We start from the raw sequence: 26,585 nt of genomic DNA, 5'->3' as shown, positions 1-26,585 counted from the left end.
GTCTCGCCCATATTTCCCTGGAACAGTTGCTGCTGCTCTTCCTCCCTTCTTCTGTACTTTGTCCTTCCCAAATTTCGGGGAACTGGTAGTTTCACAGTACAGGACTCTACCGGTGTGTGTGTGTGTGTGTGTGCCAGAGAGAGAGGAACCCACTGAGGAACAAAGACAACAAGACATATGCCAGCAGTATGTGTGTGTGTGTGTGTGTGTGTGTGTGTGTGGTGCAGAGGCCCTGTGGATGCTCAGAGGAACGATCCCACCCTGAACTGTTTCCAGCTCGGATTACTCATTAGCTGTGATTAGCATTGTGTGTGTGTGTGTGTGTGTGTGTGTGTGTGTGTGTGTGTGTGTGTGTGTGTGTGTGTGTGTGTGTGTGTGTGTGTGTGTGTGTGTGTGTGTGTGTGTGTGTGTGTGTGTGTGTGTGTGTGTGTGTGTGTGTGTGTGTGTGTGTGTGTGTGTGTGTGTGTGTGTGTGTGTGTGTGTGTGTGTGCGCGCGATAGGAAGCCTTTGAGGTAGGAGATGAATGGTCTTCCTGGAGCCAGTGTGACAGGATGGGAGGGGAGCAGGAAGTGAGTCAGTGAAGTATCATGGTGAACCAGGAAACTGGCCGAGTGGCATTCAGGGTATTGATCCAAAAACCGTCATGAGGACAAACAACATCTGAGCCACGCAAACACACAACAGCTTCATCCTCTGACTCTACTGTATACTAACTGTATTCATGATGCTGATGTGTTGGCGTCCTCACCACTGCAGAGTTGCTGCAACAGAGAGGTCAGAGGTCGAGCTCAGCAGGTCTGATTCAGTCTGTGTGTGCGCGTGTGTGTGCGTGTGCGTGTGTCCCTCAAATCAAAAGCCCAACTCAAAGCTTGAACTGGTAAATAACTTACCAACTTTATTTAAATACTTTGACGACCTCACCTACAGTGTACAGTTAGAAAACTCCACCTCTCCAAATACAGGATACTGGTCAAATTTACAAAGCGGGGAAAGAAAGTAATCATAAAACCAATTTACAAAACAAAGCCGTCAAATAAAGTAAAGAAGAAGCCGAGGGTAACGCTCACACTTGTTCGGCCGAGACCCGGCGTCCTCGCACGGGACTGAACCCATCTGTGGATCCTGTTAGTTTGAACCATTATACACAAAACCAAATAAAAAAATACACATTTCTCTGTCTCCTCTGTTCTCCCAACAGGTGAGCAACCACGCCGCTCTGCCGTATAAAATGAGTCAAACTGTGTTTACCCGAGTATAAAAAATAAATTAAAATGATCAACATTTTTACATTAGACGCACAGAGGACGAAGACGAAGGCTCCTGCCGGCTGTTTGCGTGTCTGCGGTACATTCGTTGCATCACTGAGCTGTAGGTGGCGCCGTGGTGACGCTCTGTTGTTGCTCTGTTCCGATCCAGAGGGCCGCTGGTCTCTCTGTGCAGAGCTCAAACTGACAGCAGAGGGCGCTCATGCACACATTCTGATTCTAAGGTCCAGGTACAGTAGATGATTGTCACTCAGTGGGCTCTCACTGCCACCACCTACGTTTGATCACGTGTGTGTGTGGGGGTTTGTTAGCGTGTTTGTTAGCGTGTTCACGCCTCAGTCACGTTGAGAAACTAAACACAATAAAATGCAGCAAAGCTCAGGAACAAAAAAAACAAACTTATCTCTGTGAACCAAAGTTCCCTGATTGAACTGTGATGAAGCTGAGGAGGGTCGAGGTGCGGCTAAGGAACTGGGGTAAAGGTCAAAGGGCACGCTCTAACAGGGACATTTAATTAAAGTGGGGAATCAATAATGAAGCAGCACTCAGCTAAGGTCAGAGGTCACCTGCTAATGAAGTCGAGCTAAATGCCTGGAATTAGAAGCACAGACCTAAAAACATGAAGTCGTTATGACAAAGAGACTAACTGTAGAAAAATAAATACAAAAACTTAAGCTGAATAAAGATTAGAGATGAGAAGTTTGTGGACGTGGCAGTGACTGAGTACTGGGGCTGAGGCTGAGGCTGAGGCTGAGCTGCTCACATTCAGGACAAACGCAGCAACGCAGAGAGCAACATGTTGGGCAACTCTGGTGAGCAACTGTGCTGCACCTGTTGGGTTCATTAGCAACAACAAAGCAGAAGACGACAACTTCTTCAAAACAACAACCAGAACACAGAAGTTTACCAAGGAGGAACATGATTACAAATGAACTAAGAGAGGGAAGATGATGTCATGAGACAGAAGTGTTCAGTCTGTATTAAAGTGTTTCTGAAGCATGGAGATGAAGAGAATATGTATCTTTATACATTATATTTACTTTAAAATAGAGATTTAATTTCCATCAAACACCCGACGGTCTTAAACAATGTGATCAGCGACATTGTGGTGTGTGTGTGTGTGTGTGTGTTTGTGTGTGTGTGTGTGTGTCTCCTCAGGACGTTCAGTAATGTCTCACAGGCATTGTTGCCTCAGTGCGTTTTTCTCTTCCGTCTTCCTCACCGATCAGACTCAGTGTCCAAAAACTTTAAAAGAAGCCACAGGGTCAGGGGTCAGGGGTCACTGGCAGAAGGGCGAGGCTGTGGGGTCAAAGCCTTTGAAAACGTCCTTCAGCGAGGCGTTGTCCTGCTCCGTCCCGGCCTGCTCCGACTGAGCCGGGCTGTTTCCCCCAAACGGGCTGCTGGTTCCGCCGGGCTTGCTGGCCTGCTTCACCATGCTGAACAGAGACGACACCGGCAGGTTGTGGACCCCCGCGGGGGTCGGGTCTCCGGCAGCTCCCGGACCCGCTGAGGCCGCCCCCGAGGCCGCGGCCCCTCCCTGGGCGGCGGCGTTGGGTGAGGGGGCGGGTTTGGGCCGGGGCCGGTTGTAGCTGTTGTACCGGTCGGTCCCTGGCTCTGCCGGCTTCTCGGGCTCCGGCTGATCCAGAGCAGACTTTCGAACAAAGAGGGGCTCCTTGGACTTTGGCTTACTGGTGGTGGTGGTGGTGTCGCTGGGCTTGGGTTCTGACCCGGCGGAGCCAGGGGAGTTGTTGGAGCCGTTGCTGCTTCCAGGGCTGCCTGGTTTGTTAGTCCGTGGGTCATAGAGGCTGATACCGCTCAGCACACTGGAGCCCCCTGGTGCCCCGGCCCCGATACTGCACCCTGCTCCCCCTGAGGAGAGCAGCCTGGGGTCGTAGGGAGCAATGGTGCTGGAGGAGGAGATAGAGACAGACGCTGGAGGAGAGGAGGTGACGGGCGGAGTCACAGGGTCCGATGGCTGCTTCAGGGCCGACTTCTGAGGGTGGAGACGGGGGTCTGCGGGGGTCTTACGGGCCACACGGGGGTCCACGGGCTTCTCTACAGGCGTAGGGGGCACAGGGGGGGGCACGCTGGGAGGGGGGCCAAGTAGTGACATGGGAGGAGGCGGTGTGGGTAAGAGAGGAGGGGAGGAGGCCTGGGTGGGGCTGGAGTTGACGGTCTTCAGGATACGGGACAGAAGCTCAAAGTCTGGGAGAGAGGAAGTGGAGGAGGCAGGAGGGTCCAAGGAGGGAGGAGGCTGTGCAGGAGGAGGCTGAGCGTGAGGGGGGGCCGTGTGGAGCTGCTGCTGCTGCTGGGAACGGGACAGACGGGGGTCTATGGAAGAGACGGGAGGGATACCTGGGGGGAGAGGGAGGAGGTCCTGCTTGGGGATGGGGATTGGGAGGAGATCTTCAGGGGACCAGGTGATGGTCTTGGCAAAGACTGGCATGTGGAGAACAATGTCCTTCTTAATGTGGCTGAACTGTTGCAGCTGTGAGCGGGGGTCTCTCAGGGCCATGCCCATGAGCGGGTCCAGGGGAATGGGCACCGGCTTGTCCCGGAGAACCCGCTCCGTCTCCTCCTCATCTGCAGCTGGGACTGTGAGGGGCGGGGGCTTGTAGACCAGCGGAGCGTCTGGTTTGAGGACCGGTGAGGTGTGGGAGGCGGATCCCCCTGACGAAGAGGCAGCTAGCCGGGCCAACCTGGGGTCTGCCGGAGGTCCGGCGGACGGTGGTGCTGGTGCCGAGTGGGCGGAGTCTGACTCAGCACCTCGGGCCAGGCGAGGGTCCCGGGCCAGGCGAGGGTCTGCAGGCCGGTGCGGAGGGTGGGCAGAGGATCCCTTCTGGAGCCGAGGGTCGCCCGGGGGGCCGTCAGGTTTCTGGGGGGCCTGGGTCTGCTGACGGAGCGTCTTTAAAATGGACGTTACACTACCGCCACCATCCTCATCCTCACTGGAGTACCAGTTCCCAGAGTCACCTAGGAAAGACAGAAGAAGATGTTAAAGTGTGAGTGCACTTTAGTTTGAGCAGATGTGGGCGTGTGTGTGTGTGTGTGTGTATTCTGCAGACACACAGATGCACAGGTGTGTTTCTTCCTCTACCTTCTGTGTCCCTGCTCTTCTCTGCTCCTCCCTCTGCGATCCTCCGGGCCCGTTCCTCTTCCTCCTGCTGCTTCTGTTGGATCCTCATGAACAGGACTCTCTGGGCCGGAGGCAGGAAGTCGGGCACTGAGATGCCTCCCTGACTGACTGATGCTCCGTTAGCTGAACCGTCTTGGCCACCAGACTGACTGCCGAAATTTCCTCCTCCTCCTCCTCCTCCTCCTCTGTCATCCATGCCACCAAAGCCCTGGTAGTTGTCACCTGAGAGGAGAGAGGAACTGTTAGCCTGAACACAAGATTAGTAACGTTCCAACTATGACATGGAAAGAAAACTGTCTCTCTGTTTGCTTATTGAATCGTGTCCTCACCCTCTGAGATTCCCTCCATCTTCATACTCTCCTGCTGGTTGAGGAAGTTGTTGAAGAAGTTCCCTCCACCCTGAGGAGGACCTGGAGGCATCATTCCTCCATGAGGGGGGCCATCACCAGGCCCAAAGCCTCCCATCATGGGCGGGCCTCCAGGGCCCATGTTAGGGGGGCCCTGGTTCAGCCCGTGCCCAGGGCCCATGTTCTGCATGTCAGGAGGCATCATGCCGGGGGGGCCGGGAAAGCAGACAGGGGGGGCACCCAGGCCCCCCTGAGGTCCAGGTGGGGCCGTCTGACCCTGGGTCCCACTGGGAGTCTGTGTCCTGTGGAGGAGAGAAGGTGGAGCTCATGAGTCACACACTGAGACTTACTGTAGATGATTCTCCTCTGGTTAGACATGAGGGTGCTTTGGTCTTATCAAGATGTTATTAGACGCTGTAATGTATGTTTGTAATCTATTCTACATGTTCATATACCTCAGTTATGTGTCGTGTCTGAATCTTGGTCTGATTAGAATGTAAGGAGCTGAACTCTCTCTCTCTCTCTCTCTCTCTCTCTCTCTCTTTCTCTCTCTCTTTACCTGACGGCCAGTTTCTGAGCCAGCTGTCCTGTTGGCTGAACTTTGATCTCAAATAATGATGGAATCTTCTTCCCTCCTCCTCCTCCTCCTCCCCCTCCACATGGAGGTGGGGGGGGCATGTGGGGAGGTGGGCCGCAGGGATTTGGGGGGGGTCCTTGGTAAGGACCTCCTTCGGGGCCATGGGGCGGGGGACCAAGACAAGGATTAGGGCCAGAGAGAGGCCCAGGTCCTGGGGGCATGTTGTTGGCCATGGGCCCCTGATTGGGTCCAGGGGGGCCACCAAATTCATTTGGCAGAGGCCCAGTGAACTCCCCGGGGCCTGAGTTGATGTCTACAGAAACAGGGCGGGGAGGGGTGGGGAGGAGGCCGACTCCAGGGGGGGGCTTAGGGAGCGGGTTGATCCCCTGCTTCTTCAGCTCTTCTACCTCCTTCTCATCCTCGGCTCCTGCTTCTGCATCTTCAGCCAGCATCTGAAGCACAAAGTAACACACGTGTTCAAACAAAGAGAGTCAAGCAGAACTGAAGGCAAATGGGTTTTAGTACATTTCACACAGACTTGGCGAGAGTTCATGAGTCTCTAATCGTTTCATCTTGTTTAATCGATGGTTGATCACTACACTATTTGCTGTATTAAAGCCTGAGCAGCAGACTGACAGGAGAAAGACAGAGGGAGGTTCAGGTACCTTGTTGAGCAGCTCCTGAGTGTCGTCAGTGAGGGCGTCGTGTGAAAACATGCACTCGTCTCCGTTGACACAGTTTCCTGTTGTGTGGAAAAGCTTACAGGGGAATTCACGTAGCACAGAGTCAAGGAGGAACACACACACACACAGGCTTGAAGAATCACATTCAATTACCAATGCTGCTTGTTATGGTTATTTTTCTTTGTAAAAATATATTCTGAAAGGCGTTTGACTTCAAAAGCAGCCTTCCTGGTGGCGTGTCACCATTTTGACTGAATATGTAACCTTTGAATTCTCTATTGGTGCTACCAGAGTGTTGCTCAGTGTGCACAGCAGTGAAGGATATCATGCATGTAGGGGCAGTGGTCGGCCCGGGCGCAGTATCCAGTGATGTAGAACTTGCACAGCTCCTTCTTTTTGGGCAGCTCGATGTCATGGCTGAAGTTGCAGTGGTCCCCCTAGTGGTCAAAAAGGGAAACGACAATCTATCAAATTGAAAGCATTAAACCAGATTTTGACATCTGTAATGTTACTGTGTGTGTGTGTGTGTGTGTGTGTGTGTGTGTGTGTGGTCTTACCCAGGTACACCTTCCCTCGATGTAGTACTTGCAGATGGCCTTTCCTTTCTTGTCCTGGTGTTTCTCATGCTGATTCCTTCTCCCCATTCCCGGTCCTCCTCCTTCTCCTCCTGCACCTCCGTCCTAAAATGCAAAGAACAAACATTTCCGTCTCGTCTCCAGGTACAGTAACCGTGTAAATAGCTGAGTTGTTTAGGTTAGATGCATGTTGGCTTCTCTGGAGGGATCAGATTGATTTCAGATATCCCAGCTGGTTCAGTCAATCAAACTGTAAAGTCTCACCCCGTTGTCCATGTCTCCATTATCATCATCGTGGCCCATGTCGTTCCTTCCTCTGCCTCGGCCTCTGCCCTTGCCTCTCATCATGCCGCGCCCTCCTTTACCTCTGCCACGCCCGCGCGAGAGCGGTTTCCCTGGGGTCATCCTGGGGTCGCCCTGGTGTCGACCTGGTGACGACATTACATTATAGATGAAGCAGATAGGGAGAGTGAGTGATCGCACACACGCACGCACGCGCACGCGCACACGCGCACGCACACGCGCACACACACAGGTGCGCGCACACACCATGCCATGTGGTGAACTGAGGGGCAACATCTTTGATGGAAATGAGTCCAAACTCACCTCTGCCTTTGGACTTCTTGTACTGGTTGAGTTCCTTTGAGTAGTCATCATAGTCCTCTTCCCCCATGTTATCATAGTCATCCTCTCCATACTGGAAGGACAGAAGTGTCACTCATTAAAGGAACAGCCTCGTTTGTTCTGAGGCATGATTAGATCAGACTCCTCTTCAGCACTGCAGACCCAAACCACCCTCTTCCTCATAGGTTGGCTTTGATCATGTCAGCATACTAAGTTTCATTCCGAACATCATCCTCACCTCCATTTCCTCTCCATAGCCGTCGCCATCCTCGTTGTCTCCTCCCATCTTTCCTCCTCCAACTCCTCCTCCTCCTCCTCCTCCTCCTCCGCCTCCGCCTCCGCCTCCGCCTCCACCTCCACCTCCGCCTCTGCCTCCACCTCCTCCTCCGCCTCCTCCTCTTCCTCTGCCTCCTCCTCTCCCTCTCCTCCCTCCCCTCATCCCACCGCGACCTCTCATGCCTTTCATGCGACCCCTGGCCCCTGCAGAAAGAGATGCAGAGAGAAAACAAGATTTCATTTCATTCCTTGCCCTCATGCGTCTCACATCAGACACATCAGCCCTCGTGTCACTTGCGTCTTAACTGGCCACATATTTGCATTCAGCGGCACAGCGATGCTACTTTCTACTTGGACACTCTTCGCATCGTTCTCACTCACCTCGGCCACCGCGTCCGCCTCCTCCCTCCTTGGCCTTGCGGTATTGGTTGAGCTCTTTGGCGAAATCATCATAGTCTTCTTCGGGCATTTCCTCTTCTTCCTCTCCCTCAAAGTTCTCTTCTTCAAACTCTTCGTAGCCTCCATAGCTCTGCTTGTCCATCTTCATGTAGTTGCTCTTTTTTGCGCCCCCATAGCCACCGTGAGCCTACAGACAGGGACAGAGTAAGACAGACAGGGACTGAGTGAGACAGCAGGCCAGAGACATCAGGAGTGTGTCCTGGTGTGTGTGTGTGTGTACTGCATATACACTGTGTTTGTGTGTGAGACTTACTGGAGGAGGATACTGGGGGCTGTACTCTCTATACCTCTTCTTCTCACTCGGGCTGTAGTCAGAGTCATCGCTGAAGTCTGAGTGCTCATCCTCAGAGGAGGCGTGACGCTGGGGGAGAGAGAGCGAGCGACAGAAGGATAAGAGTGAGGACTGCAGACTGTAGCTTGGGTCTTCACTTCCTGTCATGGCGGAAATACTTACTTTGTGTTTGGATTTACGTTTCTTCTTGGACCTCCTCTTCTCCCTCTCTCGCTCCCTTTCTTTCTTCCTCTTCCGTTTGCGGCGGTGGGACCTCTCGTCGTCTGAGTCGGTGCTGCCGTGGCGCTCTTTGCTCTTCTGCAGCCTCTCCCCAGCTCCTTCCCCTGCTACTTCACCTCCTCCTTCCTCGCCTCCATCTCCGCCGCCGCCGCCACCGCCTGCTGCTGCTGCTGCCGCTGCTGACGCACCTCCACCCTGCACCGCCGCCTCCACCTCTCCCCCGTCATCTTCCAACTCTCCCTCTTCCAGCTCTCCCTCCTCCGGCCTGCAGATAGAAAGAATGCTTATGGTTACACATCTGCTCATAGGTTCAACTTCTGGCAGCCAACTCAAAGTGTTTGGTTTGGTGTTGTACTGTTTTGTAAAACAGTTAATGACCGTCATGTTCTGGGAACGACTCGTGTTCTTGAAGCACTTGTTGATATCTTTGTGTCATTTCTTGTCCTTAACTACATAGCTTTGCATTTTGTATTTCAGATACTGGTTGCATTACACTTTCAGGCTGTATGGAAAAAGTATCTTTTTTTCCATGGGGCTGTAAACGTCAGTATGTGATGATGTCACTGACAGCTTTGTGTTCACAGAGCCTCTGCTTCATATAGAGGCATGTTTACATATTAAGTCACACATATGCCCTCAAAATATACCAAAAAAACTCTTGTCATAAAGTCAGCAGTTGTAGTAAATCTCTCAAGTCCCAAGTCTCTGCAGCAGAGTTGGCTTTAGTAACTGTCTTACACCGAGTGTGCTACATTGTACAACACAAAAAAGTCATAAATCATGAGGAACAAAAACACATCGTCGTTGCACATGTATAAAGCTGTGAGATCCCAATCCACATGGATCATCACATGTAAGTATAGAGTGGGCGACATGGTGACAGGGAGGGGGCGGGGCATTACAAGGAGGGACAGCATGTAATTACAACACTGACTGGAAAACAAACAAAAAATGCAACTTCAAGGGTTATATTCCAAAAGTGCTACGTCCAATCTGGAAGAGAGTCACTAGCTGCCATTAGTCAGAAGCACACAACTCTTATAATAACACTGTGGTTAGATATTAAGGAGGCAGTAAGACTAACAAAGCTAACCAACCACACTGTTTGCTCATTCTTTTATAGGAGGCTGATGTCTGGATGATTCTCCACATTGCTTTTTCAGGTTGGTTTTACTTTTTTTACTAGTTGCCAGCAGGGCAGCACATCATGGTTTCATGTACAGTACACACACAGGGAGTCACAGCTTAGTGAGTAATACAGAGACTAAATATGTCTTACTATCTATTTGATTACCCAAGCCAACAAACCAAAAAGCAAAAAGCAGTTAGTGACTGGGAGTGAAGCCTGAGGCCCGATTCATATCCCCGCGTATTCCTTACTGACACAAGTGTCTCACACACACGGGTAAGTAACTATAGCCACAGTGAGTGAGACCTCCAGACATTCCAGGTGGTGGGGAGAGTCAAACTGCCTTGGCACAATGTATCAGCTGTGCACCGCTCTGTACCGCTCTGTATACTCAACGCAACACCCTCAGCACACCAGCTTCGCCATGATACAGCAGAATAATAAGGTTTAGTCATCTGTGCTACATCTTTGTTACATACAAAGTGTTCTTCTTAGCTGAACATCACAAGGACTCAAGATAAATGTTCCGAATGTCAACGCAGCCTGTGAAAGCTTATTCCTGAGCCGATTTCATCCTCAGAACTAAACTCATTGTGCAATTGATTAATGATAAGGTTACAAATGACCAAACTTCAATGTATCACAGCAAATACAAAGTAGCTTTTCTTCCTCCACAAAACCCTGCTATTTACACACTTTGGGGACGTTCATGTCTACGTTTCAATGTTGAGATCACAACCTCAGTCTCTCAGGTAAGTCTGGAGCTGCTCCACAGAAAACATCATTTCTTGTAGTTATCCTTCTCTGTATTAAGACCAAAAAGGAGCAGGATCTGTTTTCAGTGGCTTTGTTCAGCCAAAGTCCAGATGTGAACTTTCCAAAAAAAAACAATTGGTTGACGAGATTTGTCAGATAATGTTCCCAGCTATTTTAAGCTCAATCTATACAAAGTAGTTCAACAAATATCGACAGACCATTCACATGTATTCCGTCTATCTATTCTCTATAACTGCTCATAGGATATAGACAAAGGTACACAAATAACATAAGGTTATGTGGGTCTGCAGCCTATCTCAGTATTAAGCGTGTGAACAATATACACAGGCCGTCAGTCTCTAATAACACAGATACATGTCATATCCAGTACAAACACTCATATCAGATGGCAGCACCTCTAGAGCACTTTTACAATAGTAAAAGACCTCCATTTCCAAACTGGTGGATGACTTTTTATCTCGCACCCAACATACTTCCTCAACAAGCAGGTCATGAAGCTGGCCTGTAACAAATGTATTAACTAGGATGTGTAGATAATGATTTGGGCCTGTCCATCTGTTTGTTTGCATGATGGAAGCAGGCTATGGTTAATAGGAGTGACCAGGATTCTCAATGGACATAAGATGATGACCTCATAGGCCACAGAGTTCCTGCTGCTAACAGAAGAATGCAAAGAAATACAGGGCACATGTCAATTCAAAATAAGATCATTGACTTCAGGAGTTGCTGATTAGGTCAACACAATAGCTAAAAGCAGGAAGAACCAATACCACCAAGTGTCTCTTGTTGATGTTAAAATTTGCCAAACAAGTTTTAAATTCGATCCATCAACATTATATGAAAAAGTAAACATCTGCACCAGCAGACAACTTCTGAAGGTTCCACAGAGTAAACAATCTGGTACGAGTACGACTGAATCAGAGTATTCACCATGCATTATGGTTCAATATTAGCTCGGTCGACGAGTCCAAAGTTAATACTAGAAGCAAAGGGCCATTATTAAAATGACGGGGTAAATACTTACTGTGGCCGGTTTTCATCCCATTTTGCACTCAAACATTGACCCTGTCCCTGACCTTTAAGACCTTTGGTGGGAATATGGGCTCTAGAAATGGGGCCAACTCTATTTGCCATCTGGGCACTGTGGAAAAAGGGAACTTTGTGTTTGACTTGAAACACTACTGGGATGCTTTGCAAACGTTTTACACATTTTGGGGACTTTGGTGGGTGTTTGGGACGAGTCAGTATGGGAACGACTGTGAACAAAACGACATGTTAGTTAGACAAACTGTACAAATTCGCTTTGACTGCTAGCTACTCAAAGTTAGCTACCAAGAGACCGAGTAGGCACTGAATCAGTATGAAAACTAAATTTAAATTTTTGAATAATCACGTAGAACTTTGGGGAAATAACGCAAAGTCCCAGATGGGCACTCGGGAGGTAAAAGCTCGCTTTCTATTCTCGAACCGTACAGGGCGAACAACACACGGTCCATTTTTAAGTGCGTAGTGAGATGAGTGAGCATTAACTGCTCACTTTACGTCACCTGAACGACTAGACTTAAAGATGAGACTTAAATGTAACTATTGCTAAATATCGAAGCTACATTTGACGCGGCAACTACGTTCATACAGAAAATATATCGACGACTTTTATTAGCCGTTAGCTTAGCTTCTTCCTTGTTGTCTTGGATAGCCAACAAGCTAACCTAGCCAGCTAGCTGTAAACAGGCCCATAGCTAGCTAATCAATCACTTTAAATATTCTGCACGTGCGGCTTTTCATCAATTGTGCCTCCACATCCACAATTAACGACAATTCACTTTTGTCTAAAATGGGCAAGCACCTCAGCGATTATTTATATTCGGTTAAATTGCCAATATGGTGGACCGAATATACTTGTTCGGATATAAACGGTCGCGTATATTTTCCTTCGGAGAAGTTCGCCCGAGTTGTCGACCCGCTGATTGTGGAAACGTTGATAAAACACGGGGAAACATCTCCCCGCGTTTTGTTTGGCCTCCCAGTTGGCGCTGTCGTGTCAACATGGCGTTCGTTACCTCTGTATTCGTTTTCCAGAAAAGGCGAGTTTAATCCCTTTGAAAGAAAAAAATGAAAAACAAACCCCGGGCTTTTTGTGTAAAAGCACAGGATAAATAAATAATTTCATTTAAATGATTGTAGAATTACTCGACCTTTCGTCAGTCAGGAGACTGTTGTGTTCGTGGTTGGTAGTTGGGGAGTTTGGATGGACAGTCATGCTTTCCACAGCCATTTCCTCTAGCTACATTGAGGTGCAAAAAATTACAACACGACACTGGATTATGCGTCACTTCACTAGGATCTACTGGTTATTTGGCTTTAGGAAGAGTTTCGTATCATAGTAGGCAATTCTCCACTACAGTTGTAAGAGAAATATGATGAAATTGAGTCCTGACGCTCTCCGTCCTACAGTAGCGATGTGAAATGACGACTGATTAACTTAAAATGGCTGACCGTCTTCTCGAAAGGGAAAGGGGCGGGGCTGTCCGAGCGTCACGTCATGACGGTGTACGTTCATGAACGCTATTTACGGAGATTACCGAACATGAGCGGGCATTCTTTGACCTTCAGTTTGGCTCGAAGGGGATTTAACAGTTGAAGTGTTGTACTTTCTGAACAGGTATAGATGACATAGACCCGGATGTTTATTAACTGCATACACTGTCACAGCAGGTTTACATATTTATTGGCAGCCCATGGGTTTTCTCTATTGGCTTCAACCACTTTTTTATTCGTTTTAATTTGGGCCTTTGTATGAACATTACTTATGTGAATTTATTGTTTTGTTATAATTCAATATTATGGTCCCACATATTGTTCACTCTGTCGAATTTCAATGACTTTGACTGAGGCAAAGGCAATAATAATTACACAACAATGTGCAGCACCCATATGTGACTAAACCAGCTGTGGAATAAAGTAATGACAAGCATGGGTGTGATAACTTCATACAAATAAAAGCACTAAGTGAAGCCGTTTTCACATTTTATTTGGCTGAAAACAGCAACAACAACAGTACTGATACATGAATAGTAAACAAATCAGCATATGAAATGACACACACAACACACACACAGAGGCAGAGATGTGTGTGTGTGTGTATGTATCGGTCCAGTCATTAACATACAACTAAGCAAATGGTGCGTGGGCTCCAGTCTGGCTCACTTATTCCCTGCATGTTACGGCTGCATGAACACATTGAACACCTTGGTTTCACATGTTGAAGTAGATGTGTTAAAGTGGGTCATTAGCGATTGTTTCCATGAGAGAACAGATGTGTCCAGGAAGCCTCAGTGGTAAAGCCTGATTACATCAACCTGCCAAGCTGTGAACACCAGGGGCAGGAGAGCTTCAGGGACTTTGCCATATGTCTGTGAGTAATGACTGTATATTCCGGGTGCTTTTGAAGATCACCAGACCCCAAAGGCCCTCAGAGACCACATCTTACTGCTGTGTGCCTCACTGAACAGAGCTCGGGCGTCCTTCACGTGAACCTTAAAAGTCAAACCACAGGGCATAATCCATCCAGTATCGACGCTTGTTGGCGCCCCTTAGCGGCGAGAGTGGATTACTGGTTTCAGCCATTTAACAATGGTTTGCGTTCATAAAGTTAAATGTTCAAATCAAATAATTATAGAAGCAGAATATTAAAGATGAGAGTAAAGCAAAAACACGCCGTGACACAGCTGTGTCTGATGGAAGAAGCGTGAAGAGAAAGGCCATTGTTTTCCTCTCCTACGTCATCATCCAGCGCCCATTCAGCGGGACTCCTCCAGTGTTTGAAACGGGTCCTCCGGCAGCCGCGGTAACAGCGATTTAATACGTTGTATTAATTGATCCAGGGGCCTGAAATGATCGATATGATCGAGAAGGAGGATCCGATCATCAGTGAGGAGGAAGCGGCGCAGTATGACCGTCAGATCCGCCTGTGGGGCCTGGATGCTCAGAAGAGGTCGGTTAGCTCAGTTAGCCGCGCAGCTACACAGCATTGTGTGTGTCCCAGCTGGTAGTTGGACTGTGCTTGCTTTTAAATTGATGATCACCATCAATTGTGGCGGCGATTTCAAACATCTTGTATCGTTTCTTAGGAGTCACCATTCTGTATGCATTCACAGCTGTGATCTCTTTAATGAGCTGGTGCTATAAATGATGCAAAGTTAGAAGTTTATTATAATCCATGTTTGTATGACCTTAACTGTATTGTGGCTTGTAGTTGTTTCCTTTTGTTTCCTCCCGTGTCATTGACGTCCTTTTGTTAATGTGTTGCATAATACTCGCTCTACTTTTAAAAATGACTTATGCACGAAGCACCTGAATGGCACTGCTGAGTTATGACAAGGATCTGTAGTAAAGAACCACAAACACACACTAATGTTTGTCTTTCTCTGTCCAGGCTGCGAGGGTCTCGTGTGCTCCTGGTGGGTTTGGGTGGTTTGGGGGCAGAAGTGGCCAAGAATCTTATCCTGGCTGGAGTGAAAGGACTCACTCTGCTGGATCATGAAGAGGTACACACACGCACACAGGGGCATTATCTTGCAGGTCAGAGATGTTTGTACTCATACAGGCCATGAAGACTTGAGTATTTGCAGTACAAGCTCAGGCCACTAGGTGGCGCCTGTGACTTGGTAATCGTGTTTCACTTTGTTTCACGATTGCAGATCGTCTTGTCTCCTGTGTTTTGTCTCAGTTTCAGCTCCATTTTGCCTTTTTGTTATTCTACAGAGCATGTGTCATAGGAGGTCTGCATGTTTTTCCTTGTTCCTGTGTGATTCCGTTGATGGAATGTAACTTTTATTTAGGCTTGGTGAAGTGATTGATGATGTGACCGGTGAATTGAGTCTCTGCTCATGGACAGGATGACGTCATGATCGTGGCACAGATTCAGTCAAGTATAAACATACAGACTTACAGGCTGAGCGACTGGATTACGTTTGGATTAAGAGAAAACTCAGCCATTCAGAGGAACAGATACACAGAATAAACATGCAGCTGCATATCTCGGCAACACACATGAAAGTAACATGTCCAGCTGATAACGTGGATGGAGCAGGTGGCTTTGAAAGCAAAAATGCTGAACCAAAATGATTAAGATGCTGAGAGGTGGACACACAAATGGAGTTGCTTCATCTATCACACAAACCTCACCTCAGTCTAACTTGTGTGTTTGTGTCTTGCAGGTGACAGAGGAGTCCTGTCGAGCCCAGTTCCTGGTCCCGGTGACGGCTCAGGGCCAGAACCGAGCTCAGGCGTCTCTGGAGCGAGCGCAGCTTCTCAACCCCATGGTGGAAGTCTGCGCCGACACCGAGCAGGCAGAAGAGAAACCAGATGACTTCTTCCTCCAGTTCGATGCAGTGAGTACACGTTCTCTCAGACTGACCACTAGATGGTGCTGGTGGTGCATCAGGTGAGACTGTCCTCGTGTGCTCCTCTGCTCTGAGACAAAAACACCTGAGTGGACTTGACTTCAGCAGCACTGCAGCACTTTATTAACATTAAAACACTTTAATACTCGTGTGGCAGAGACAACATACAGGCGGACATTTATTCTCCTGTCTCTTAGTTACACTTGGATACTTTTCCTGTGGTTGTTTACCTTCTCATTCCATAATAAGACTCACTCATGTTTGAATCAGGCGTCAAACATAAATAACCTCAGTGATAGTTTCATTCCTGTCTGGTGTGTCAGGATGCCGGTCATACACACACACACACACACACACACACACACACACACACACACACACACACACACACACACACACACACACACACACACACACACACACACACACACACACACACACACACACACACACAGGCGAGAGTGGAGGCTCATCACTCAGTGAGGAGCTGATTGGTGATTGGTCACTGGTTCAGGTCTGTGTTTACCTTATTAGGGCCTGCAGGCGACGGTGCTCATCAGTGTGTGAGTGCCACAGTGTGTATCCACGCTGACACACTCGTGCCTCCACAGAGCTCCAGGGACAGGCATTGTGTGCGTCTGTGTGTGTTAAGACAATAGATGGATTTGGAGGCAAAGCAAACATCAACATTGTTAGTTTTCCATCTGAGTTGCAGCGTGAAAGTTCTTCCATCTCTCCATATTTCCAAATACGAGCAAGACAAAGGCATCAGAAGCCTGATGGGGAGGAGAGACCCCCCCCCCCCCCCATTCATTCTCTCTCCCTCTGGGGGCGCTAAGTGGCGGTTAGGAGGAGGAGGAGCAGGAGAGGAGGAAGATGGAACAGAGTGAAGCAAGGACAGGATGAGATGGATGTTTGTAGAGGAGAAGAAGGGGGGGGGGGGGGGGGGGGGGGCAGGATCATTTAGACTGTTTTGAAGCTGCAGATGAAATTATGGAGATGTGTGTGTGTGTGTATTGGGCTCTCCTTGCTTTTATCTGTTCCCATGGATCTGTCTGAGTGTGTGTGTGTGTGTGCTGCTCAGCAGGAAGATGGAAGGTGATTAAAGCAAAGTGGGTGGAGTACAATCAGCTTTCACATGAGAAGTCTGATTAATGCCAGTTGAATCAACACAAACACACACACACACACAGTCCATCTGGCTACCTTCAGAATAAAGCCGTCTTGCTGCTCGTTCTTTCAGTGGATCTGTGTGTTCATGGTACAAAGTTAATGGAGTTTCACAGTGATAGATTCATTTCAGTGTCATCAGCAGGACAAACATGAAGCTGCTGCAGGACAGAACAACAGACAGGACAGAACAACAGACAGGCAGCTTTTAGTTTAGGAAGGCTGGAGGCTGAGAGAGCATGCAGGAGTCTGTGAGTAGCTCTTCCTCTTCCTCTTCCAGCTCTTCTTCTGCTGTGTGGGTCAAAGCGTCCCCAGTGTCAGAGTTGTGTGCCTCTGTTTGTGTTATCAGTGAGCTTAGGGAGTTTGTGGCTCTGGTCAGCAGGATAAGATGGACCCAACCCACCGCTCACTTATTTACAAATCCATCTCCTGTCTGATCAGGGCGGTTTGTGTTGTGTGTGTTGTGCAGTACATGAGGTCTGTCTCCACTGTTTACTTTGGTGTTTCTGTGCCAAAAACCTAACTGCCCGAGTTTGGGTCTATAAAGTGACAGCAGTAAGTTTGCAGTCATCAAATGTTGGGACATGTTTTGGGGATCTTATTGTTTCTTACTCAGCACGATTGGAGCTTCTAATGCTTTTACTGTAGATGTTATGGTCAGATGTTCCAGAGCAGCTCAGTGAGTGAAGGACACTGTTGATGTCTCCTTGTTTAGAGGAGTGTATACGGTTCCTTTGTGGAAGGACTTCTTGTGATTGTGTCCTTTGTCCTCAGACATCTTTAGGGTCAGTTAGTTCCTCACATTGATGAGCGTGCGTGTGTGCGAGAGATCAGGAGCAGCAGCGCTTCAGTGCTGCAGCCTTCATCTGTGACATCATTCATGATGTCATGAAGATGTGCAACTGTGACCTCATTCATGTGATGTCAGTCACAACATTCACTTCTCCCACTACTCTCATTTGATAATAGATCAGATAAAATAAAAAACTACAAGAATGTCAACTCAACACAAACACACACACATAAACACTCCTATAATCACATATGTTGTTATTTGATGACTTGACGATCGGCAAACGTCTGTAAAGTTTATTTCATTAAATGTGAGATGAAGTATTTGATCCATAGAAAAATACAATTAGCACGATTCAGAACCAATATGTTCTGATGTAAGATGAGGTGAGGGTTACCTGGTCTTAGTGGTTGCTGGTTGCTGGTTGCTGGTTGCTGATCGCTGATCTCTGGAGCTTTGCACTGCGGCCTGCAGACAGTGAGGCTCCATGCAGAGGGTTTGTAGGGGAACACAGCTCGTTGTGCTGCAGCGTGTTCTCATTGTGGTGCGTTCAGGGGTCGTTCGTGTTCTTATATTGATGAACTGTGATGATGTCATGGTGGAGGGGGTTGCAACTGTGACATCATTCACATCTCATGTCTCAGCTGTGACATTTGTCATGGTGTCATGGAGGTGCAGGGGTCCAGTCACGTCTCACTCTACGGAATTTGGAAAAGTGGAATTAAAATAAACTTCACTTTCTGTAAATGAAATGAAAAGCCCCTTATGCAAATTCTGATTCTGATTCTGGACCCCTGAACTCATGTTTCTGTGGAGTTTAATGGAGATGTAGGAATGTAACCACATGAACGTACACACACACACACACACACACACACATCACACACTCTCCAATAATAGTAGTGTATGTATATTGAGATGATTTTGTGTTTGTGTGCCCTCAGGTTTGTCTGACAGGCGGCTCCAGAGACCTGATGGTTCGGGTCGACCAGCTATGCTCTCAGAACAACATCAAGGTTTTCTGTGGTGACGTGTCTGGTTACTATGGTTACATGTTCATCAACCTTGGACAGGAACACAACTATGTCGAGTAAGTTTGGGTTATTATCACAGGTGTGTGTGTGTGTGTGTGTGTGTGTGTGTGTGTGTGTGTGTGTGTGTGTGTGTGTGTGTGTGTGTGTGTGTGTGTGTGTGTGTGTGTGTGTGTGTGTGTGTGTGTGTGTGTGTGTGTGTGTGTGTGTGTGTGTGTGTGTGTGTGTGTGTGTGTGAAAAGAATCTTGAGTGCCTTGCTCAAGAACACCATGGACAGAATTTGTATTCTTTGTCTTGTAGGGAGAAACCTAAGCTAGTGAAGCCGACTGGAGACTCTAACGACGGGCCCCGGGCCAAGAAAGCCAAAGTGGACCCCAACGAGACCGTCGTGGTCAAAAAGGTAGAACAGGAAGCCAGGATACGATCGTCCTGCCAGGCATTTGATTGGTCGTGTTTAAAGTGGTGTTTCTCCTTCTCCATCCGATCAGGTGGCCCGGTTCTGCTCCCTGAAGGATGCTCTGGAGGTGGACTGGACCAGCGACAAAGCCAAAGCCGGCCTGAAGCGAACGCCGATGGACTACTTCCTCCTTCAAGGTATGCAGTGTTTCATACAGACAGCCTCACAGCCCGAGACAGGACACACACAGGGCACGTCATCTTTGTCCAGTCGTCTCCACAGTCAGTACAGGCAGTGATGGAGAAGCAAAGAGGGCAGACAAACTCGAGTGACAACCCATCAACCCATGACATCATGCGTCTAAGCTGTTGTGTGTCCTTGTGGGAGACACTCAGGCCTCGTCAGCCTCCTTAGCCTCCTCAGCCTCCTCAGCCTCAGTGTGGAGAAACAAATGAGAAATCACCAAAACAAGACCTTAAATGAAACCAGAAAGCTTCAGTCTGGAGTAAGTTTAGAGTCCTGAAAGTGAAAACGTGTAGGAGCGGATCAGCGTGAGCGACTCTACAGCTGCTGACCTTTAACCGCACGTGTGTGGAAAACTCTCTCTGTGTGTGTGTGTGTGTGTGTGTGTGTGTGTGTGTGTGTGTGTGTGTGTGTGTGTGTGTGTGTGTGTGTGTGTGTGTGTGTGTGTGTGTGTGTGTGTGTGTGTGTGTGTGTGTGTGTGTGTGTGTGTGTGTGTGTAATATTTATTAAAAGCATTAAAAATTGCCACATTGACCAGTCTGTGCTGCACCCTGCCGTCATGTGGAAGATGAGGTTTAGATCAGCGCAACTTATAGAACTTTAAAAAACTGAACTTGTTATTTCTTGAACCATGTCGTTGTCGTGTGGTTCCAGAGGGGTGTGATGGTCTTACAGTTGATCGAGTCTTTGACCGTTCACTGTCTGAAGGATGCGAGCTGCTTTTCTCTCCTTTATCAAACTGTAGGAGCGAGTCAGAGATGCTGAGTCCTCCACACTCTCCGCTTCACTAACGGCCTCTTTAGCATTCAAGCTGTCAATCTATAGAAAAGCAGGTTGAATTCAGTTTTAAGTGACTGGAGCCATTGTGATATATGTTCTGCTCGCTGTCCTGGCAGATGTGAGTGTGTGTCTCCTCTGGCTACATGATGTCTGGTGTGTTCAAACCCCTGGGCCTGCTCCTTCCTGTTTTCTTGTTCGCTCTGCACATGATGACCTCACCCTGTGTCACCTGGCCCTCCAGCCCACACACTGCCATCATGTTTCCATCACAGGCTGTCCATGGCCGGTCATGTGCACCGAGCGTGGAGCAGAGAGAACACCTATACCGCACAACAACAACACAACACAACACACACACACTCACTGGAGGCTGGGGCACAAATTTGCCGTCTCAAAGCCCAAAACCATTATTTTGAAATTTGAGAAATCGAATCACTGGTGTAAAAGTGTTGAGTTGATGGTTGAACTTGATGGAATGAAATGTTTCTGCCACCAAAAACTCAGGAATGGAGAGAATTAGGTGTTTAAGATGCTGTGACTTTATTAACCCTTGAGTGACTGAACATCCAGCTGGGCTCAGAGATTTCTGTGGCCTTTAATGACTTCCTGTTCTGACACCGCCACACTGGGCGCCCTCGCCCTGTTCTCCCTCTGATGAGTGGAAACGTTCTTATGTAAAGCACAATGGCACAGCGGAGGCTTTTCTATTATTGGTGGTAGCGGTTGTTGTTGTGTGGGCCACCGATGAGGAAGTGGCTCTTCCCCTGTTACAACTGCTTCCTGTCTCACGAGGAACAGTCGGGTGATCTCGGCCACAGATGGGGGTGTGTGTGTGTGTGTGTGTGTGTGTGTGTGTGTGTGTGTGTGTGTGTGTGTGTGTGTGTGTGTGTGTGTGTGTGTGTGTGTGTGTGTGTGTGTGTGTGTCTTAATGTTCCTTTTTGAGCTTTTGTGCAGTCATGCAAATTGCAGGGACATTGTGGGCAGGCTGGAAATAGATCTCTCACACATTCACACACACACACACACATACACACACACACCCACACACACACAGAAAGTCAATATCATACAGCTGTTGTTTCATTACTCAATTTATATTTTCATCACTGATTTCTTAGAGAACCTATAAACATTCAGATGTAAACATTTGTAAATCTGTAATCAGCAAATATTTGGTATTTAGACTCGATAACAAACTTAATCTCAGATTATATGAAAGAAAATTCCATTTGGCGCGCGTGTGTGTGTGTGTGTACAGTGTAAGTGTGGACATAAAGGACAGTCAAGTGTGACATCATTGTTCCTGATGCTCAGTCTGGACTTCTCTTCTGTCAGGTTTCCTCTCTGGGACAAACATCGTTGTGATTTTGTCATTTGTACTTTCTACTAACAGATTCACTGATAAAGGGCAGAGACGAGGTGTGAAATTGATTCATCCACATCACACACACACACACACACACTGTCTGTCTGTGTGTCTGTGTGTGTGTGTCTGTGTGTGAGCGCACCAGGCTGGTGGAAATGGCAGTGGGAGTAATAAACTTTCTTATGTGGTTGACATTAATGGATGAACAGGAAATCTGGGGGCGAAGTGTGTGTGTGTGTGTGTGTGTGTGTGTGTGTGTGTGTGTGTGTGTGTGTGTGTGTGTGTGTGTGTGTGTGTGTGTGTGTGTGTGTGTGTGTGTGTGTGTGTGTGTGTGTGTGTGTGTGTGTGTGTGTGTGTGTGTGTGTGAGATACAGTTGTTGTAGTCAGTTAATCTCAGTCCTTTTACTCAAGTCCAAGTGGGCGCGTCTGTGTTTAATAGCAGGAAACGTACACACATACAGGAAGTGCTGCTATATTCTTACTGAACGTGTGTGTGTGTGTGGATATGGAAACGTTGTCCTAATCAGATGAAAGGCTGGATGGTGCAACCACATACGTCTTATTGTGTGGTTGTGGTTGAGCCGTGCAGATGAGCTGTTGTCTTTCCATGAGACGTTCACCCTCAGTGGGAGTCACATGACAGCGTGCTGACATTCTAACCTAACAGATAACATGGAAACGCTGCCATGGAAGAATCATTTCAAATGGTTTTCCAGACTCTTACAGTCCTTTCTTTCTCTTTCCTTTCCGTCTCTGCAGTTCTGTTGAAGTTCCGCACTGATAAAGGCCGCGACCCCGACCCACAATCCTTTGCAGAGGACTGTCGTCTTCTCAGGCAGATCCGCACTGACGTCCTGGAGAAACTGGCAGTGAACACCAACGTCCTGGCTGATGACTTTATCAGGTACAGTTGTGTCCAGGCGTCTGTTCTTCACCGATAAACCTGGTCACCAAGGCAACCAATCTAGCTGTCAAGCTCCCCCTGAACTAAGACCCTCCATCACTTAATCACATCGTAGATCAAATGGAAAACTCATTAGTTTTCATAATAAAGGCAGTGTGATGTTTTGTGCACTATCGTGCAGCCTGAGTCATTACATATGGATATCATGACATCATGAACGTTTCCCTCCTGCTTCCTTTTGTCCTCAGTTATTGCTTCTCTGAGATGTCCCCAGTGTGTGCTGTGGTGGGCGGAGTCCTAGGACAGGAAGTAGTCAAGGTGAGACGGACGCACAAAAACGTACACAAGTAATCCTGTCATTGATCCATGTGATCCCATAGACACGTCTTCACTCACACACACACACACACACACACACACACACACATTCAAAACTCATTGTGCCGCTGCCACGCGTCTTATGATCGTCTCTGTGCTGTGAGACAGTCAGCTGACAGGTGGTGCGTGTGAGTGTGTGTGAGTGTGTGTGATTTCCAGTGTGAGCACAATTGAGCGCTGTGTGACGCTCTGGCGACAGCGTCTGAATAGGAGAAAGGATTGACAGGGCGTGAGAGCTGAACAATGGGAGCAGCTCGTCCGTAACGCTAGACGTGAGGCAGCACAGTAGGCATCACGTATGAGTGCCGGGTCACAGCAGCACGTGCAGAGGGGGCGGGGCTTATAAAGGAGTTAGAGGCCAGATCATAACGTAAAAACAAACTCCTGATGAGGCTGATGTGTCTATGATGATGTGTGATGCACCTGGAAGGATAAAGAGTTAACTGGCTGAGGACGACAACAAGGAAATGAAAGAATGAGTGAGAAGCTGAGGGTGTAAAGGCTCAGTCAGACTCAGTCAGACTCAGTTACGTCAAAGTGGAAGTTTGAGCAATAAAGAAGACAAATTTCCACATGACGACATCTGCTGATGTTCATACAGTCGCTCCGTCTCCATCAGCTGTGTGTGTGCTGCAGACTGAGGCTGAGGCTGAAGCTGAGGCTGAGGCTGCGGCTGCTCAGACTGACAAAAACAAGGTCTGTAGTAAATGAGTGAGGATCAGAGTCGATGTCTTCAGTCCAGCTCGTTTGTCAGTCCGCAGCTCGTCTCAAACTCCCCCCTCAGCTCTTTGGCAGTGTGAGCAGCGCCGTGCACACTGAGGGCCCTGCAGGAGGAGAAACACGCCGTCATTACTGAGTCGCATTAAAGATTCATTCTAGCAGAATCTTTCCCATTTGCGATTCAGATCACACAGCGTGTCGCCGCGGGGCAGGAAGTGTGTGACGGCCGCCTCACACAGAGCGGCTGTGACGGGGCCTCGTGCTGAACGGAGCTCAGGGTCACAGGGAGATTTACTTTATTCATATATCTAATAATAGAGGATGGAAATGTTTGGATATCACAGAGACAAACAGATCAGAGCGTGTTGGGATGAAATGTAGAGGTGAACTCAGGTGACATCAACTCACAGACGGAGATAACGAGACAGAATCCTTATGTCTACTTTGATGCCTGATAACAATCCCAAGACACCTACTCTTAATAAAGCCCCTCCCCCCCTCCCCTCGCTCTCTGTGATGTAAATGGAGCTCTGTCTGTCTGATCGTTATGCATCGATACTTTGGACTTGTATTGATACAGCAGCAGGCAGCTTCAGAACAAGCTGAGCTAAAAGTCCTCCAGAACCACAAACACCCCCCGCCCCCCCCCCCACGCCCCCATGCTCCTCCACTTCAGCAGGGAGGTGATGAAGAGGAGGAACTCTTCATCAGATATTGTTCATGGCTGAGGGATGAAGTCTAGACGGAGTCACTGGATGCATCATCACTTACAGACTCACTGGACTGATCCATGGTGCAGGACAGACACACACCTGAAGTGATCAAGAGCACAAACAAGCCCTGTGTGTGTGTGTGTGTGTGTGTGTGTGTGTGTGTGTGTGTGTGTGTGTGTGTGTGTGTGTGTGTGTGTGTGTGTGTGTGTGTGTGTGTGTGTGTGTGTGTGTGTGTGTGTGTGTGTGTGTGTGTGTGTGTGTGTGTGTGTGTCAAAACAATCAGGAGGAGTCCAGTCATTGAAAGTCCTAGTACTAGATTCCAGCTGTTCATTAAATCCAATACGATATACCTCACAGCAACAACAGCATCCATATTGGACACACACACACACACAGATAATGGGCTGACCTACATAAGGTTTCATGTTAAACACTGAGTCGGCTGAGAGCTCATAGCCGACTGAGCGCCGAGGTAAACAGAGGAGTTCAGATCAGGACAAGTGTGTGTGTGTGTGAGCCTGTGTGTTTGTGTCAGAATCAGACTTTTTCAGGCACACGGCCAACCTGCTGTCGCTATGGCGATGATGAAACTGCGCTGCAACTGGCCAACTGAAGTCTCGCTGGGCAAAATTGACTGATTTAATTTAAGACGGAAAGTTTAACCAACCTTAATCTGAGAACTCAAAGTGTTACAAAAGTGTGTGTGTGTCTCTGTGTCTCTGTGTGTGTGTGTGTGGCTGGCTGCTAATGAGTTCTTCGGTCCAACTTGGCCCGCTCACATCCACTGATCCTTCTGACAAATCATTTAATGGCCTTAAGAACACCTGATGGTTGTCTGTCTGTCTGCGTTATGTAAGAACTCAGACGTGGTACTTTCTCAGATACACACACACACACATGGATACACACGCATGGATACACACACATGGCACGTATCAGACATATCAGTACGACATGTAAACAGTAAAAACAGGCAAAAGAAATCCTGGAGCTGAGCTGGACCATCAAACGTCTTACTGTGATCCTAAATGTGTGTGTTAGTGTGTGTGTGCGTGTGTGTGTGTGAACATGTTGTTTACAAGATGCTGTGTTTTCTGCCTCAGGCTCTTTCCCAGAGAGACGCTCCACACAGAAACTTCTTCTTCTTCGACGGACGCAAAGGCAACGGCATGGTCGACTACTTCGGGCCCAACTGAACACACACACACACACACACACACACACACACACACACACACACACACACACACACAGGTTTGGTGTTGTCCCAGTGGGTCCGGTTGTGTGTGCGTGTGTGTGTGTGTGTGTGTGTATCCCTCCCCGTGCTGTGTCATGTGTCACGGGGGGATTTTTACTTTTTGTATTAAATTTGTTTGACAAAAGCTTCAGATTTGTGGATTTCTTAAAAGTCTGACCTCTGTTCCTCTCCTGTTGGAGTTGTGACTCTGATCCTGCAGCTCTGCTCTCATGTTGTTCACACTGAGGGAAACTCACTCAGATCTTCATGCTTTGTGTTTGAAGACACTTTGATCTTCTTCACTGGGGAACGATCACAAACGAGGAAACTCAAAGGTTCAGGTTGGCAAGCGAGAAGGTTGTGGGTTCAAGTCCCAGTCTGAGTCTTCTTTGTTCTGTCTCTGTAACTACAAACTCTACGTTGCCTGCAGGAGTGAGAGTTTGTCTCCAGTGGGATGGAATCAAAGTTTCCAAAAATCAAATCTAAATCTGTCTGAGTTGTGATGGCATTCTTAGTTTTCCTTTAAGTTGACTTCCTTATTATTATTTATAACTGTGGGGTTGAAGAGGTCAGTGTGCACGGCGGTGAGTCAGCTCTCTGTGGTTGTGTTGTTTGTGTGGCAGCAGGTGATGTCCCAATAAGGTCAGATGAGCCATTAGATAACCAAACATGGCTACTGAGCCTGAGCGACGCCACAGCGAGCGGAGAGGTGCAGGAATGCAAATGAGAACCCAGCTGCACACACACACACACACACACACACACACACACACACACACACACACACACACACACACACACACACACACACACACACACACACACACACACACACACACACACACACACACAAACCATCTGTGGCTCTGTCTCACCTCAACCAGCTGGCAGGGGAGGGTGGCTCAACCTGTGCAACCTGTCAGACCTGTGGAGCCTGCAGAGCTGGCAGACAATCACACTGCTGTTGTGATGCAGGTCCTGTGTGTGTGTATGTGAGTGTGTGCGTCTGTTTGTTTGTGGCCTTTTTTTGCCCAAACATGGCATTCGCTGCCCACACCTCCAATCCTGTCTCCTTGATGACACCACTC

The 26,585-nt window shown here is 48.2% G+C and overlaps 2 protein-coding genes across 2 annotated transcripts; one reads left to right on the top strand and one right to left on the bottom strand.

Annotated features, from left to right (window-relative positions):
• Window positions 1–869: 869 nt before the first annotated feature.
• On the bottom strand, window positions 870–12,866 carry zc3h4 (zinc finger CCCH-type containing 4). The gene is made up of 15 exons (XM_076158573.1): window positions 12,555–12,866; window positions 8,397–8,718; window positions 8,196–8,303; window positions 7,865–8,069; window positions 7,586–7,687; window positions 7,446–7,513; window positions 7,190–7,280; window positions 6,848–7,011; window positions 6,566–6,688; window positions 6,334–6,445; window positions 5,991–6,100; window positions 5,308–5,777; window positions 4,731–5,050; window positions 4,363–4,623; window positions 870–4,238 (listed from the first exon to the last, which is right to left on the bottom strand). Exons 1-15 carry the CDS (start codon window positions 12,632–12,634, stop codon window positions 2,545–2,547), a joined length of 4,230 nt encoding a protein of 1,409 aa, XP_076014688.1. The 5' UTR covers window positions 12,635–12,866; the 3' UTR covers window positions 870–2,544.
• Window positions 12,867–14,005: 1,139 nt separating this feature from the next.
• Window positions 14,006–25,642, top strand: sae1 (SUMO1 activating enzyme subunit 1). The gene is made up of 9 exons (XM_076158563.1): window positions 14,006–14,353; window positions 14,795–14,906; window positions 15,579–15,752; window positions 18,672–18,817; window positions 19,060–19,159; window positions 19,248–19,353; window positions 22,305–22,449; window positions 22,698–22,767; window positions 25,364–25,642. Exons 1-9 carry the CDS (start codon window positions 14,253–14,255, stop codon window positions 25,454–25,456), a joined length of 1,047 nt encoding a protein of 348 aa, XP_076014678.1. The 5' UTR covers window positions 14,006–14,252; the 3' UTR covers window positions 25,457–25,642.
• Window positions 25,643–26,585: the final 943 nt, after the last annotated feature.

This window comes from Genypterus blacodes, unplaced genomic scaffold (assembly GCF_046128005.1).
Source record: "Genypterus blacodes isolate CSIRO-AG114 ecotype Tasmania unplaced genomic scaffold, CSIRO-AGI_Gbla_v1 ptg000084l_1, whole genome shotgun sequence".
NCBI lineage: Eukaryota > Metazoa > Chordata > Actinopteri > Ophidiiformes > Ophidiidae > Genypterus > Genypterus blacodes.
Note: the sequence above shows the minus strand (reverse complement) of the source record. Positions and strands in the feature narration are given on the sequence as shown.

Bases quoted from the DNA above. Each gene is read 5' to 3' on its own strand.
- zc3h4 (XM_076158573.1), bottom strand. From the start codon at position 12,634: ATGGCTGTGGAAAGCATGACTGTCCATCCAAACTCCCCAACTACCAAC. The intron at 6,689-6,847 runs GTGAGACTTTAC...TTTGCATTTTAG, and splicing joins ATGGAGACATGGACAACGGG to GACGGAGGTGCAGGAGGAGA. The intron at 5,051-5,307 runs GTAAAGAGAGAG...TCTCCTCCACAG, and splicing joins GCTCAGAAACTGGCCGTCAG to GACACAGACTCCCAGTGGGA.
- sae1 (XM_076158563.1), top strand. From the start codon at position 14,253: ATGATCGATATGATCGAGAAGGAGGATCCGATCATCAGTGAGGAGGAA. The intron at 19,354-22,304 runs GTATGCAGTGTT...CCGTCTCTGCAG, and splicing joins GGACTACTTCCTCCTTCAAG to TTCTGTTGAAGTTCCGCACT. The intron at 22,450-22,697 runs GTACAGTTGTGT...TTTTGTCCTCAG, and splicing joins CTGGCTGATGACTTTATCAG to TTATTGCTTCTCTGAGATGT.